The sequence below is a fragment of the Echiichthys vipera genome (genome assembly GCF_963691815.1).
Source record: "Echiichthys vipera genome assembly, chromosome: 15".
NCBI lineage: Eukaryota > Metazoa > Chordata > Actinopteri > Perciformes > Trachinidae > Echiichthys > Echiichthys vipera.
In genome coordinates this window covers 19,830,669-19,847,528 of record NC_139840.1, presented here as the reverse complement: position 1 = coordinate 19,847,528, position 16,860 = coordinate 19,830,669, and the positions used below count along the sequence as shown (strand labels likewise).

The 16,860-nt window shown below is 41.3% G+C and overlaps 3 protein-coding genes across 3 annotated transcripts; 2 read left to right on the top strand and 1 right to left on the bottom strand.

The window, feature by feature from the left end:
• Window positions 1–333: 333 nt before the first annotated feature.
• On the top strand, window positions 334–1,059 carry LOC310958102 (transcription factor Sox-14; the record flags this gene model as incomplete). The annotated part of the gene is made up of 1 exon (XM_083928915.1): window positions 334–1,059. The coding sequence occupies one exon, from the start codon at window positions 334–336 to the stop codon at window positions 1,057–1,059; it is 726 nt and encodes a 241-aa protein (XP_083785041.1).
• Window positions 1,060–3,107: 2,048 nt separating this feature from the next.
• On the top strand, window positions 3,108–6,946 carry cldn18 (claudin 18; the record flags this gene model as incomplete). Its single annotated transcript, XM_083929034.1, has 5 exons — window positions 3,108–3,327; window positions 4,610–4,774; window positions 5,864–6,008; window positions 6,109–6,222; window positions 6,850–6,946. 5 exons carry the CDS (start codon window positions 3,108–3,110, stop codon window positions 6,944–6,946), a joined length of 741 nt encoding a protein of 246 aa, XP_083785160.1.
• A 1,573-nt stretch (window positions 6,947–8,519) lies between these two features.
• Window positions 8,520–16,484, bottom strand: selenof (selenoprotein F). Its single transcript, XM_083928918.1, has 5 exons — window positions 16,418–16,484; window positions 14,047–14,214; window positions 10,767–10,830; window positions 9,658–9,707; window positions 8,520–9,526 (listed from the first exon to the last, which is right to left on the bottom strand). The coding sequence occupies exons 1-5, from the start codon at window positions 16,463–16,465 to the stop codon at window positions 9,395–9,397; spliced, it is 462 nt and encodes a 153-aa protein (XP_083785044.1). The 5' UTR covers window positions 16,466–16,484; the 3' UTR covers window positions 8,520–9,394.
• Window positions 16,485–16,860: the final 376 nt, after the last annotated feature.

Below are 16,860 nucleotides of genomic sequence, written 5' to 3'. Positions count from 1 at the left end.
AGTGATGTGGTGATGAGTGGTTGACATGCCCAGCCTCATCCATAACACGCTTCAAACTTGGTCCTGTGTGACTCCCATTCATGCACACAGGCTTTGCGCTTTATGTACTTTTCAGCTCCACTTTGTGCAAATGCTTCAGACTATTTGGAATTACGGTTTCTAGTATTTTTCTTGCCAGAGAGACAGAGAAAGTATTTATGAACTGATCACTTTTTCCTTTTACGCACGAGGAGAGCATGAGCTTCTTGGAGAGGTGACTAAATTTAAAGTAAGGAGTGTGTGTGGTTGTGTTTTTTATTTTAATTATTATTAATTAATGAGTCAGTTTCTGAGATGGCAAAACCTTTAGATCACATCAAAAGACCCATGAATGCGTTCATGGTGTGGTCCAGAGGCCAGAGGAGAAAAATGGCCCAGGAAAACCCAAAGATGCACAACTCTGAAATCAGTAAGAGACTCGGCGCGGAGTGGAAGCTGCTGTCCGACTCAGAGAAACGTCCGTACATCGACGAGGCCAAGAGGCTACGGGCTCAGCACATGAAGGAGCACCCGGACTACAAGTACAGACCCCGGCGCAAACCCAAGAGTCTCCTGAGGAGGGACCGTTTCGTTTTCCCGCTGCCGTCTTTACTCGGAGACGCCGCGGAACATCTGAAGGGATTTTCCATGGACTCCTTCCTTGTCCCCGGGGATAAAGCCAGGGCTTTCCTCGCCCCCGTCTCCTCCCCTTCCTCCTTCTCGCTGCTGGAGCCGGTGGCGCAGTTCAGCACCGGAGCTGTCCAGCGGATGGCTGAGATCCCGCACGCTCTGGCCGCCGGCGCCCTGCCCTACAGCGCGCACACGTTTGGATACCAGACTGGAGGGATCGGGGGTCTGGCGTGCCACGGACAGCACGCACACACCCACCCGTCACCCACCAGCCCGGGATACGTGATGCCGTGTAACTGTAGCGCCTGGTCTGCTGCCAGTTTACAGCCTCAGGTGGCCTACATCCTCTTCCCTGGAGGGATGACCAAGAACGGCATGGACTCGTACACTTCACCCAGCTCCAGTGTGTGACAGGCTGGGTACACTTGAAGACGCGCGGTCATAACGGGGGAAAAGTTCTCATCTTACAAATGTCACAGCAACAACAGAAGACCGGGGAAAGTGTTTCTGCAGATATTAGATACATTTCAAACTGCCTAGGACCAAAACACACGACAGGTCTCTGTCTTACTCGTTATTCCATGATGTAAATTCAGAGTAAAGATTTGGGCGCAATGTGAAGACGTGTTTTGACAAAAACAAATAGATATAATAACAATAACAAATAAATCCAAACCAGTTTAAAATAAAATGCACGAGGCCCATGCCTAACTTTTCTAAATAATTGATTCAATCAGCAGAATTGATCTCAGTCAGGTCAACATACAGCTGCTGTGGCTGCAGGAAGACAGATGTGTTTTTGACATGTTTATTTATTATTATTATTTATTATTTAAGTCTTTTATTTCACTTTTGATTCCTACATTTTGGACAGTAACACCTGTTTGTCCCCCTCCAGTATCTGTCTCAGTATAGGTGGAAATAATAAATGTTTTCATAAAGAATTGTCTTATAATTGGATTTATTTTCCTTATTAATAATTATGTAAAGAATGTCCAAACATTTTATACAAGCAGCTACATCAGTTTGGGATAATACGCAGGTGCTGTTCAGTGAGTAATTTTCTTCAGATTACAGTTTGTATTTGGGATGATCCACATATTTATCCCTTGAATGTCATTTTATGTCAGACATCAGTTGTAATAATAATTGGGGGAAATATGTTTTCATGTTTCTGGCCACATAAATGTTCTTATTAACACAGGCTGACCGATAAGGTTCAGCTTTCACAAAAGACAAACAGATATAAATGTAATAAAGCAGAAGTCCATCCAACTGACGAACATAACAAAATCCAATCCTCTGGTCCCATCATGCTCGGTGAATGCTGTGTGAGTTTCGTTGTGTGTTTGTGAGAGCGAGGCTTCTGATAAGAGGAGAATAGAAACTTCTCTCCTCCCCAGCTGTTGACAAAGTGATAAGGTGATAAAGTTGAATCATGGAAATCGTATTAGGTGCTGTTTGTTTCAAAGTTAGTAAGAAGGAATGAGTCCTCACACTGAAACCACTGAGCTCTACGTCTCCATGTATGACGGCTCATAACGCTCGTCCTGTTCTGCGTCTGTGATGTAGAGTTATTGTACAGGAAGGACCTGACATCAGTATGTTTGGGTCGTGACAGGGGGGGATTTTTTGCCTTTATTAAAGATTAAAAGAGAAATGCAATGTCCTTGGTTGGACATGAATCAGGGACGTTGGAACAACATGGATAGCGTCTTCTCAGTCACTTTTCACTTAACACCGAGAAGAAGAGAACGTTCTTAGGATGAAGTGTCACATTTAAAGATGTCCTCTTGTTGAAGTCTCCTCGAGCAAAACACCAGATCTTTATCGATTCAAAGGTCGAGGTGTGCAGCCCTGTAGCTGAGTTTGACCTCTGACCTCCCAGTGGATGTGAGAACGGTTTTATTTCACTGGTTTCTCTTGTTCTTTTGAAGTAACACCCTGAGCATAAATGAGAATCTCTACTAATCTCAGGTGTGTTGTTTTGTTACTTCTCTGTCGTCCATTGTGCTCGAACTCTGTCCTTTCTTTAGTGTGTGAGGGTGTTGACTTCATAACTTGCTCAACTGTTGGCGGTTTACCTAAAAAGTCCTGTGGAGTCAGTGATTCAGTTCCCTGTATTTACACTGAAACAGTTCTCATTTAGGTGCCAGGTGCGCCTATCACCACTGTGTCCACACCTCTGCAGGACAAGGTAGCCCAACCCATGCTGCTGTATCACCCACTGGGTGAAACCCAACCGTCTCCACCCAACGTCACCCGTCACTACAAAGTGCCACTTTGCCCATTTTCATTCTGCACACCTGCTCACCTTTGGCACCTTTACTTAACCTCAATACATGCAGCTATAGTTCCAGTGTTTGGCTTTTTATTCATTTAAACTGGGCACAAACCGTCCTGTGCACACTCTCTGCGCCCCTCGGTATATTTCATTACTTCTGAAGGAGGAATCGACGATGGCGCCTTCAGTTCTGCAGAATGGTGGCTTCGTTTTGGGATTGATCGGTGCAGCAGCCCTCATCGCCGCTACTGCTATGAACAAATGGAGCATCAAGGACAGGCAGGGGGATGTGGTGACCTCTGTTTACACCTACAAGGGTCTGTGGCAGGACTGTGAGACCGCTTCCTCAGGATTCACAGAGTGTCGCCCGCTCTATGGCCTCCTGGGCTTCTCAGGTAGGACAAGACTCTACTTATATTTTAATGTGCAGAGCTTCTCCACTGACTGACTGTTTACATCTAAACAGCTTTTAGATCATTGCTGTTTTAAATAATTGACTTATTCTAGACACAAACTGTGTCTAGAATAAGTCACCTTCACTGTCAAGGCCACGGCCTCAGGAGTTTTTCTTCTGAGGCAATTCAATTTCTACTAAAGATCCTGAGCTTTCTCTGATCACTGAACAATGATGCAGCGAATAACAACGTTTAAGGAAGTTGTAACTGAGCAGTCCAGTATCAAGATCCAAGAGTGCCTGATTAGTTCTCCTCAAATGACAAAGCAGGAGGTCTTTCCGGTCTCATTCGGCATCACAGGGCCGATGATGATAAGGTTGAGCAACAAAAAAGGACAAATCTTCTCTCTATGCATCTTATTCACACCACGTTTTTATGAAATACTATGTAGGGAAAAGGGGATGATGAGAAGAGCAGGTGGTGGTTGTTGGTTTTAAAACCTGACAGAAACATGTTAACTCTAAAGATGAAGTACAAAAATTGTCCCTCAAATGCACCAAATACCTCGAATGAAGTTGTGGAACAAATAAATTTGTCATGGAAGCGTAGAAATATATATTTTGTTCAATTTAAAGCCAGTTTTAGGGGGAATTTTGAACATGAGGCATGGTACGGTTTATTAAAATAGATGAAATCACTTTGATTTGGCGCAAAACAGAAATCTTTGAGGTGCTGAGACGATAAATGTGACATTTTCACGAAGGGAAGCCAAAAGCAAAAAGCGTATCCTTAATAACAAATCATATTTTTCATTTAATAGATAATATTTAAAAACTATTTCACTCTCAGTTTCTGTCGTCCTCGTACTTGCTTTTGTTCCGGCGTCAAACCCACTGCTATCAGTGTTTGCATTAGCACCGGTGCATTCTGGTCACTAAAATGGACAGCCGGGCTGAGACTTAGTCAACAGAGTTATCAGAAACAGAACAAACAACAAGCAGAGGGCAGGTTCCTGCAGCACACCTACTGCGGGAGAATTCAGGTGGCATTATCAGATTAAAGACTTCTGTTTACTTCATCGTCTTTGGAAGAATATGAAGCTTTTGAAACATGAGACAAGTTCATGTGAAATATTAGTGTTGTTGTCAGAAGCATGATTTACATCTCTTGTGATGCAGAGTATTGTGTCGAGCATCTTGGTAGAGTAAGACACAATGGACTTGTTTTTAGAAATATCAGACTTAATGTTATATATGTTGAGTGTGTGTTTTCTGTGCACTAGGTACCTTCCAGGCTGTGCGAGCCCTGATGATAGTGGGCGTGGTGCTGGGTGTCCTCGGGGCGGTGATATCAGTTTTCTCCCTGACCTGCCTCACGATGAACAGCATGGCCGACACCACCAAGGCCAAGATGAGCCTCACCGCTGGCATCATGTTCATCGTCGGCGGTACGTTTACAAATAAAAGAAATAGGAGGAACAATTTTTATTTTTTTACTTTAACATGTCTGATTCTCTTAAGCGTTCCACTTAAACAGTTACTTTATGAAGAAATAAGTCATAGAGTGTGGTCTTTACCTACTCTGTAAAGTGTCCTGAGATAACTTTTGTTATGATTTGGCACTATAAATAAAATTGAATTGAATTGAACTGAACTGAAGTAAATAAATCACTGAGCTCCAGTCTACGTCACTCTATACCAGAGGTGTCAAACATACGGCCTTGGTGCCAGAGACGGCCTGACAGAGGGTCCAGTGCGTCCCGAAGAAGGACTTTGCAAAGTGCACAGAAGTTATTAACAGGGTTCGACTTTACCAATGTCAAATTCAAGCCCTTTTCAAGCACTTTCCAGGTCCATTTTGAGCAGCTGTTGTAAATGACATATTTCTACGAATACATACATATTGAAAATGATTATTTCACCTTTTTTTATCACGTTAAAAAACATAGTATTATGCTATAAACCACTAAAAACTAACATTGTGTTTCGTAATACCGGAAGGATAAGAAATTAAATCAAATTTCTATTTCTATAGCTCTTTTTGTGAAAGAAATGCAGATACAATTTCAAACATTTTTGAGTACTTTATCCAAAATTCAAGCAATTTTCAAACCTTGAAAACACAGCATTAAAATTTAAGCATTTTCAAGGATTTCACACACCCGCACGAATCGTGTAGTAATTCCAATTTTGCAATATTCCACCATTTATTATTAACAGATGTTAATGGGAAGCCAGCGTGCTTCACAGCAGCTTTCGACACTCAAGGAATATTTCATCAGCGCCACGCTCGGACTCATTTCTCCCACACTGACCAGAATACAGCTGACAACTGAGACAAACTGTTGAAATAAAACTTAATTTTATTAAAATATCTCAAGCTGTTCATCACCCCATTGTTCATTAATTTTCATTGTCTTCAAAATTGACTTCAATTTCACTAAAAAGGTAAAACACAAGCATGGAAGTGTTGTTATTCGGTTATTACGCATGTGTGTATGTGAGTCTGACACCTGTGCTCTACACCCTTCATTCAGGTGTGTGTGGCATCGCAGGAGCTTCCATCTACGCCAATCAGATCGTGGCCAGTTTCAGAGTGGCCACCTCGCCCAACTATGGAGGAGGTTTCGGAGGCAACATGCAGGGAGGGATGGGAGGAGGAATGGGAGGAGGACTGCCCAGGTGGGGAATAAAGATGATGTGTTTTCATATTTTCATATTATTTTCATGCTGAGCCTACATTACCTTTTGTTTGGCTGGTGTGTATTGTTTGTCTTTACAGATACACATTTGGCCCCGCACTGTTTGTAGCCTGGATAGGAGGCGGCGTCCTGGTTATTGGTGGCATCCTGAAGTCGCTGGCTTTCAAGGGAATGGTGAAAGATGAAAAACCACAGTGAGTCCCTTCACAGATTTACACTCACCGGCCACTTTATTAGGTGCACCTGTCCAACTGCTCGTTAACGCAAATTTCTAATCAGCCAATCACACGGCAGCAGCTCACTGCATTTAGGCATGTAGACATGGTGAAGACGATGTGCTGCGGTTCAAAGCGGGCATCAGAATGGGAAAGAAAGGTGATTTAAGTGACTTTGGCTGGTCTGAGTATTTCAGAAACTGCTGATCTACTGGGATTTTCACGCACAGCCATCTCTAGGGTTTACAGAGAATGGTCCCAAAAAGAGAAAAGATCCAGTGAGCGGCAGTTCTGTGGGCGCAAATGTTGATGCTAGAGGTCAGAGGAGAAAGGCCAGACTGGTTGGAGCTGATAGAAAGGCAACAGTAACTCAAATAACCGCTGGTTCCAACAGAGGAATGCAGGAGAGCATCTGTGACACACAACACCACCTACTTTCTAGCAGAGAGAGAACAGCAGCAGAAAACCACACTGACACTTTATTAAGCACCAGGTGTGCCTAATAAAGTGGCTGCTGAGTGTATAGTTGCTCACCCAGATGTCTGCGGTTTCACGCTCTTTTTGTTTGCATCAATCTCCAGTAATTGTTGCCTCTTGCTTTTTCAGTTACCCGGGAGTCACGTACAAACCTCAGTCCAACGCCAAAAGTGACATCAGTGTTCACCATTCAGAGGGCGGCCACAGAGACCAGAAATATGTGTAACTTTAGCAGTTCACATGCAGCATGCTTTGGGGGATGGTTTTTTTTCCAGTTCCTCAAATACACATTAAATACTACGTCTTTACTATCTGATAACAGGAGTCAATAATATCTCACACAGCAGTCCAACAGGTGTAATAAATGCTGCATGTAATTGAGGCCTTTTTTTTATTACTTGTTTTGTTTGATTTTTATGTTAATAAAAAAAATGATTTGTGAAATATGTGGTTTCAATTTTCTGTTTATTGACAAGTGAAACTTGTCATCCATGTATCGAGGACTTTTATGAGTGAAGGCATTTTGAGGAGGATGTGTTCATATATCTGCAGTGTGTGTAAGTGTAGATACAGCAGTGATCTGCAATATTTAAATAACCGCCAACAGCACCTTTCCTTGAATAAAAATGTACAAAAATGCACAAGTTAAAAAGAACTACAAGTAAAATCAGAAGTTACAATGCTGCTCTTTGTAGGAGAAAATACAGGTTGTAAACAGAGGTCAGCGTAGGTGGATTCACATACACAGTATTTTTAAATCTATCCATTATCTTCATGCTGCATCGTCGTGTACTTGAAACGATGATTTTCTTTCCCTTTCAGAGAATACCTGACAGGGTCAAGTATACTGTATAGTTTTTTTTTTCCATTTGAAAAGCTCACAAATACAGATATTGGTGCGATTATATACATTCTAGATATATATTTTAGGGCAAGCTCTGGCAATACAACAACCCAAAGCATGTTTTCTCCCTCCTTTTTTACAAAAGCAGGCTGAAACGTAACTTAAATATTCATGGGAGCATTATCTAGTGTGCAGACCAGGGCTGGGCGATAATTAAATATGATAATTTTTCGTCTCTCAATGGAATCGTATTTTGATAAATTCATGAGAGAGTGATACACAATTATGTCTACATTGATAACTAGCTCATTAATAAAAATGTCTTAATCCTTGTTTTTTGTGAATGCATGTAAAAGCCAATGTATGGATGGAAAAAACATTATTAAAATGAGAGTATAAGTAAGGAACGTAAGTATTAAATTCACACAGGAGCAGACAAAACTAGGCCTTAACCGTGTATTTATTTCATGTAGACTATTTAATTTAATTAGATGCTGATATATTTCATTATGGAGATATGAAATTACCTAAAACAGGAAAATTGCCCTTAGTGAAAGGTTGTCTGTCTCTGTTCATCTCTATGTGCCTTGTGATAGACTGGCGTCCTGTCCAGGGTGTACCCCGCCTCACGCCCAGGGTGGACCCCGCCTCACGCCCAATGTCAGCTGGGATCAGCTCCAGCTCCCCCGTGACCTCGACATAAGCGGTTGAAGATGAATGAATGAATGAGGATAGAAGATTTTGACTCAACCCTCCAGCCCAATATCGGACTACTTTTCTAAGAGTATTCAGCTCAGCACTGAGCTGCAAAGCTGCATCACACCACTAGATGTCAGTGGTTTATAATCAGTATGAGGAGAGTCTGTCACCACCTGTAGTCCAGTAACAAAGATGACTGTTATCATACACTGAATTTTCCATAAACATAAAAAAAAGAAAGAACACAAGACAGAAAAACCTTCAGAGACTTGGTTTATTGTTGCATATTTAAACTGTCACCTCTCTGCTCAAAAACAAACATCCAAAAGAAATCCAGTTTCTCTTCAAAGCAGAAGATGCCGAAGCACACAAACATCAGAGCTCACATCCCAACGCTGGTTTACTGTGAGCTCTTCACTAAAGTGCGCTTCAGCAAACATCTGCGCTTGGAGAGCAACTGGGACTCTTACTACAAATCCCATCCGTCACAATGTTGAGCGTTATAAAAAAATAATCATACAAGAATATCAGACAGACAACAAAACCGTTCATGATGTGAATTGTTGCTGTTTTTCAAACCTAATGGATTCACTTTGATTAAACTGGGTTGGTGATCATTATTTCGGGTGTGCTGCCCATCTGGGCTCTGTGATCGTGTCTTTTTCACACTCGCATAAGTTATTTGGTAAATACAAAAGCAGTCGTATAGTGATTTAACAACCATCTATCAAGGCCGAGTCGTGTACAAATTGGTAAATAACTAAATGGTTGATTCACCCAAATTAGATTAAAAAAAAACAACCTTTTATCAGTAGCTCCTAGTGGTCTCTAGCAATAAGATAGTTTCAATTTTCTCAAGCTTTAGAAGTTTTCGTTGGGAATATTTCTTCAGTACAAAGTGGTTCCAAAGAAACCTGTTGAGTTATCAGGACTGACTGCGGTTAAATATTTTAAATGTAATTGTTTTTCCTGCTGCGGGCGCCACAAACAAAACTCCATTTATCGGAAGGTAGACACAGAAATCTCAGGAAAATATCTGCATGGCTACATACCAATAGAGGTGTTATAATTTGGGTGAACCTACCCTGTAACTAAAGATTTACATCCAAAAAAAAAAAAACATACAAGTGTTTATATCCGGTCTAATTTCTCACTCAGGAACTCCTCCACACTGTCTGTGTTCCACTTGAGGATGCTGAGTTCTTCAGCGATGTTCCCGTTATCGTCCAAAAGCTTTAGTACAGGATCTGAGCCTCTGACGTACTGCAGCGTGGGAGGGCGTGAGTGGGGAGGAGAGAAAGAGAGAAAGGGACGTTAGGAACGTTTCCTCATCAATACGGATTAAAAAAACTAGTAAATGTGTGAGAGTCATATGACTGATTTGTGATGTCTACCTTGATCTGAAGACCCTTGAACATCTTTGGCTTGTCACTCCTGACAAAAGCTGAGGAGAGAATAAAAACACCAGGTCAGGTAATGAATCAGTCAATTAGTCTTTCATTTTTAGCACTGACGTCTGTAATTAGTGACAACTGCAAAACCTCCTGGGAATGCAGCGTTAACAGCGACAGAGACAGTTGAGAACACAGGAGAGCTACAACTGAAGTAAACAAATGGCGGCCATATGGCACTGACGGGGGCTCCAGACGTCTACCCCATACTGAGGCGAGCTGCAGTAACTCCATCTTTGTAACCCGACACTGAATTAACCAAATGTTACACTGAGCAGAGATGGGGGGGTCTGCTCCCAAGACACACACGATAAAAACTTCAAAAGCTTATTTGAAAATCAGCCCTGAGGCATTTTAGACCACCTACTGCAAGAAAAGTGATTTCAAGAAGATGTCACACACACACACGCACGCTCCTCTGTGGAAGTCTGATTTAAAAGACGCCTAACACACTTAGAATTTAAGACATATTTCACTTTATTGGTATAACCAAGTTACAGTGATGTTTGGGCAACTCTCACCTCGGCTATCTTTCTTTAAACAATAAAAAAGGCTAAATGACATCAGAAATTCCTCTGCTACTGCTTTAAATGTTGGAATGGGTATCAGACAGTATCCAAGTCTACGCACCGGACCTATATCACATAAAAAGATAACTTTAGAAGTAGTTTCACCAAAATAAAACGTCCGTTTTCCCTGGAAATCAATTCTTCCTCGCCCGCTGTAAAACAGCAGCCTACACAGCAAGTTTACATAACAGCCTATTGAAAATACGTTACAATCTGAACATTAATATGATCCTGAACAGAACTTTTCACATGACAACGTTATCCATTTTGGGGAGCTCTGATAGTCTTGTAGTTCATTCTCAACTAAAGGAAACTCTTGAGAATGTTGAAATCGTTTTCCAGGACATTTGTTTTCCATGACTAGGAAAGTGGGCCAAGTGTGTTTCAGGTTTTCCAGGACACGTAAAAAAACCCTGGAGTGGTGACTGTCAAAAATGAGATAATAAAAGTCAGAGTATAGTCATGGCCTAACACAGAACTCACCTTGGACTTGGGGGAACCTCCCCAGTTTTCATCCACACACCTCGAGGATGGCCCCGGCGTAGAGCTGTGTGCAGAGATACAATGTCAGGTCGTCCATGAGGAGTTTTTTCTCCCCCTAAAACACTTCAATGCCCGCACAGAGACAGAACAGGCTGCGGCCCTGCTGGTGGTAGGACGCTTTGCCTGGAGGAGTAATTTAATTCAGGCGGACTGATTCATAAACATGTCCAGGCGACTCCTTGGGCGTCATTAAACTGTGAGGCTGTGCATACTGTATGGAGCAGAGCTGATGGATGGTGGTTTGTGCGGGGCTCACTTGTAATCAAACCTCCAGCACCAATATACGATAAGTCAGAGGAAATTGGAGTGCTGCAGCAGTATTTCAAGACCATGCTCTGCTCACCGTTTCAGAGAGGAAAGTGGTAAATGGCCTGGTTGGTTCACGCAGCAAATTAAATTATGCATGCAAAGCCAAGATCCTCTTCCTCCCTTCCCTGTAAACAATCCAGTAATCCAATAAACTTTGTGTGATTTTCAGATTACCCCAGATGACGGATGAGAAACAAGTCGTGAGAGCAGGACACTAGGAGATAAATGATAGGCCCCTCTAGCTGGACCCATTGGAGCATTTTAACGTTTCAAAATGCTCCTAATTAATGAGTCACCATCTCTACAGTATAAGTGACAAAGAACAAAAACAAGCCTGAAAAGATACTTTCTCAGTAACTCCATCCATGTTCTCATCCTCTTTATTTCAGTTCTTCAAACAACCTTGCAGGTTTTGCCCTTTAACTAAGACATGGGAATTTTAAAACCAGAGGGAAGACTTTCAATGCCAAAAGATGTGGATTTTTTTCTTCCTTAATGGGAGATAATTCTGGATCATTCAACCCCAGGTCTTCAAAAAGACTACATAATTATTCTGTAAGCCTCTTAACCTCGCAAAACAACATTCTGGGAATCAATATTAATGCTAAGGCAAGGGATATTATATATTCTCTTATTGTCGAGTCGACGTGAAAAACACCAACATCAATGACTTGTTGTTACTGTTTTCTTCTTTCACTTCAGTCATCTTGGACTTTAAATAAATAACCACTAATAGACTTGTAGGAATAGGTTGGTCTGTTCCTACTTCATCAGTATTCAAAGCACAGAAACCACTGAGAGTCTCTGATAATGAAGAAAAAACGGGATCAACTCAAACTTTGAAATAAAACACACTAACACCTGATCAGAAAAAGCATGTTTTACAAGCCGGGAACCTTCTTGGCCTCAACCTCCCTTCCAAAATAAACTCAACAACCAAAACATGAATTAATAATTGATTAATTTCATTGTGGATACTAGTCACATCTATTTATGTTCGCAAAGGTTTGATTTTAACATTTCTCATCTATTCTACAGAGAATCTCTCTGAAGTTTCTTCACTGACCAGTCTGGTTATTTCATTCTGGTATGCACTGGAGATGCAACGATAAGTCGATTAGTTGTCAACTATTAATTAATCGCCAACTATTTTCATAATTAAATAATGATTTTTAGACATTTTTAAGAAGAAAAAAAAAATCAGAATTCCCTGATTTCAGCTTCTCAAAGTACATATTTTCTGGTTATTTTTCTCTATGGCAGTAAACTGAATATATTTGAGTTGTGGACAAAACAAGACATTTGAGGACATCATCTTGGGCTTTGGAAAACACTGACATTTTGCACCATTTTCTGAACCAAACAACTAATCAATTAAACCGAGAAAATCATGGACAGATTAACAGACAGCGAAAGGAATCGTTAGTTGTTGTCGTATGTAGAGGTCAAGATAATCTTTCTGCCTTTCTTTATATACTTAGTCTGATAATCTCTGCTTAATATTCTCAAATGATAAAAAATGATCACAGACAGGTTATGCAAGTAATACATGTACTGTAACTATAATAATCACATGTAGGTTATGCATTGATTCAACACACTCAGTACTTTCTAACTCCCCCAGCCTGTGGGCGGCACTCAGCCCCAAGCCCACCGGTTCCTACTGAAGAGAGTCCCATTTTAAAACAAAGACCACATCATTTCCTTAACAGCTGGGCTGCTCAAACACCAAGAAATTGAGCAGAGCTGCAGCACCAGGCTACACAGACAATACCTTTAAGTAGGAATACACTGTACAGGGCTGAGAGACTCTCTGACTCTACATAGACATACTGTAGTGTGGCACCCAGGGGAGCTGAGGTGCTGCAGGGTGCTCTGCACAGAAGCACATATTCGAAAAATGAGTAACCGAAATGTCCTCCATGCTCAGTGAATCTTACTAATCGACAAGGCTAAGCAATAAGCCATTTCTCAGAGGGTTTAATGACACGGCACTGATGTCAATTGTGAGACTGAAAGAATTCTTAAGGCAGATAATTGTTGCCGTCTGAGGAGAAAATGTGCTTAGTGACACTGTCGTTTCTGCGGGTACCCTCAGAGTGCAGCTGGAGACAGCCGATTGCTTTTCTAAGTGACATTTTCGCTCAAATTGTGAAGAGTAATCTTTCCTCTAAGTGTCTGTCTGAAGCAGAGTTATCGTCAGGAGGTGTAATGAGGTGTGCACTACACTTTCCCCTGGTGCTGTTGCTAGGTTACCACACACGCTCTTGGGGCTTTGATTAATCAACAAAGAATGACATTGTTTTTCCATCACCACTTGACTCTGTGTTTATCCTCCAGTGCCCAGCACTTTTATATCTGCAGTAATCACCGGAGCAAAGAGCACACAGTACAGAGAGGGTGTTACTGCAAAACTTGATACTTCCGCCCCACGGGGAGTGTCGAGCCGGGGTTAAGGAGCCTCGACTCTGAACGTCAGAGAGACAGAAAGCTGCCGACAGAGTTTGTGTGTGGCAGCTCTTTTCTGATGCACAGCTGCAAACAGTGCAAACAGACCCAGTGACAGGGAAGCTAAAACCAGGATGCAATCTTGTCAATAGATGTGACAAGGATCTCCTCTGAGTGAAACCACTATCCACTGAGGAGCCCGTCATCTATGAAGCTCAGTAAATGACTAGAGGCAGCATAAAGATCAGCTCAAGACTCCACAATTATCTGTTGTGCTTCATCAAATGTGTGAAGTCTCAGTCATGCAGCTCAGAATAAACATAGGCCTTTCATTTGACAATTTTGCTGCATGCGCATCTCCCTTTCTACAGGTCTTTGTAACACGCTCCTCACGCTGCGCCTGATCTTGACAGGCATTTACTTTATGTTTGCCTGTTCCCTGGAGCTCTGTTGTTCCTTTTACCTTGCGCGCTTCCATCTGGGCCTCCTGCTGGCAGCACCGCCGGCAGTCGGGCTGGAGCTTGGTGAGGCTGAACTCCCCGAGCAGGTCACAGGAGCTGCACAGCAGGTTGCTGGAGAAGCCCAGCTCCCTGCATGCCTCAGACGTCACGTCGGCACCGTACGCCGACAGCTGCAGAGAGGAAGAAGGAGATTAAGAGTCACACAGGCCAAGTTTAAATAAAAAGGGCTTTATTCCTATAGGCAGAGGTTACAGAATGAAAAAGAGCATTATGTTACTGATAAAACAGCCTGAAATTAAGAATTGGGATTGTGAATAATTATGTGCTTTAAGCTCCTGAAAGGAACACAGATGAGTTTGTGAGTTGTGTGTAGTGCTGAGAATAAATCTAAATAGACAATGAAAAGTTCAGTGTGTTGAACCAGAGAATACGTCTTTATTAGCCTAAAGGGCAGCAATGCTAAACTGACAATATCATCATCTATGATATTTACGATTACTTATGATTTATGACCTGTATTTAGGTGTTGTTCCCCTTTGAGTAGAGTGAACAAAGACAAAAAGAGCATTCATTTGATTTGTGATACAGACATAAACCATAATTAACAAATGTTTGTCATTCTGCACTTGATGAATCAAATGTAAACCATAGTTAATTAACTGTTGGAGGAATGTGGGTAAACAGGCTTGCATGTTAAAGTGCACAGTGTTCATCCTCTTTGTTGCTAAAGAACAAACGTAAAGCAGTGGTGAAAATGTCCTGGTATCAGAGAATAACAGTGGATTCAGTGAAAGCCAAGCTAATAAAGACCAGTTACATTAAACATACTCGGTTTCTGGTTTAATATGATGTATGCCTCTTTGATTGTACAATAAAACAAACAAATCTGTTTTTGCTTTCAGGATTCAGGAAGCCAGAGCCCTCTGAAGTCTGATTAGCCCTCAAAAATATAATATTTAGCTTTATGAAACAATGTTGGCATCCTGCATTACCGAAGCTGAATTTGTAGATTGTTTTAATGTTGCTTCATTTGATCTACATTAGTATCTTTCAAAAATGTTTTGTTAAAAAAAACAAATGTAATACTAACAAAGATGTATTTATAACCAATTCTTGAAACGCACATAATTAATTTGATAATTTACTTAGTAAAATCTCAACGACAATAAATGGGCAAAAACGTATTATTTATTACTTATTTAGGCAATTCAAATGTACCTTTTTTATGTTTTACTGTCTTTGTGCATTTTAACTTATTTCATTATTATTTCTGCATTTAGAAATACATTTTTGGTATTGTGTATGACTCTGGAAGATGAAAGAAAAGCCATGTTTATATTAAATCTTTTCTATTAAAAAAAAAACTAGCTTAGCTGGAAACAATATTTTGAGGCATTCAGGCTCATCTTAGAGAGTGGGAAACGAGGATATTCCAGATTAACGTTAAAACGACCGAAGTCTTGGTTAACCGTCGCCCCCCTTTTTTCGAAAAACACTTTTTGGACATCCCAATCTGTTTATAAATATATATTTTTAGAAATACAGTTATCTAGCAAGACAAACAGTGAGGAGGCTTCATTTTCTCATCATAGCTCATAGGTGTATCACCAGTCGTGCGCCGTTCGCTGGTGTTATCCCTATCCGGACGGATCTTGTTTGCCGCCGTTTCCGGTCTTTTCGTGGTGCTTTTACTGGGTGATTGCCACCAAAAGTGAAAGTAGATTTAATTTACAAACTTCTAAGAATCTACAAGTAAAGTTTCATATCTGTACATGGGCATTTACATGTCAAATTAGTTAAATAAAGTGACGTTTATGAGAGAAAGCAGTAACGCTTGGGCCACGCTCACTCTGAGCCGCTCAGGTGGTGGTTTAAATTAAAAATGGGAATTAAAACGAGTTAACGGTATATTTTGAAGCTTTTAAAGCATGTTATTTTACTGTGTAGTACTGAAATATGGTCCCATGGTATGGTATCGGGGTGTCCGACTAGGGCCGAGAGTAGCACAAGGCTAATTCACCGGTGTTAGCGTCGTTTTGATGACTCTTGTAAACAAAAAGCTAAATTAGACCGTTAACACGACATATGGTAACAAAGATAGGAAGTAAGACTTTATTTCTACACCATTAAATTAACTCTAAAGATTACAACATAATTTATATTCGTAGGTTAAACAGAAAGTTTGATTTAGCAAAAAACTGTCCGACTGGTGACACAGTTACGCTCGATGATGACACGTCACGTTGAAGCTCGAGCTCTGGACTTAACGTTCGACAGCAGGAAGCTTCGACAACCGTTGGTGCCAAACTAACACCAAAGCTGCTCCACCGAAACCGGCGAGGACAGCGCTTATTTTATCGGTAATAAACTCACCGTTTGTAAAAGCGACAGGAGCCACAGCAGATACACCTCTCCCGACATTTTACCGTCTGCGGCTTTGTTATTCTGGACCCCTTTAGTAGCTGAAGGGCGGCCCCGTCGCGCCTGACCGTTAAACCTCCTAACGGTTAGTTTATTTTTCAAAAAATGACCGTTAAACTTCCTAACGGTTAGTTGCTCTTTTTCCAAAAATGATCGACGCTTCCTGGCGCAACATCGCTCGTTAGAGGTATTTTGTCCAATTAAAACTCATAACATGCCGCCTTAAATCACAATTTCATAGGGTCTTGACATATGATTTAAAAAGTACTGCGCAGGGAATCACTTACCGTGCTTAACTTTGTTGTTTATTTGTCATAAACAGCAAACAGCGTGTCACTGCTTAACTTACCTGTTAACTGGTCTCAGGTAATGCCCAGCTCTTTCCACCATCTTCC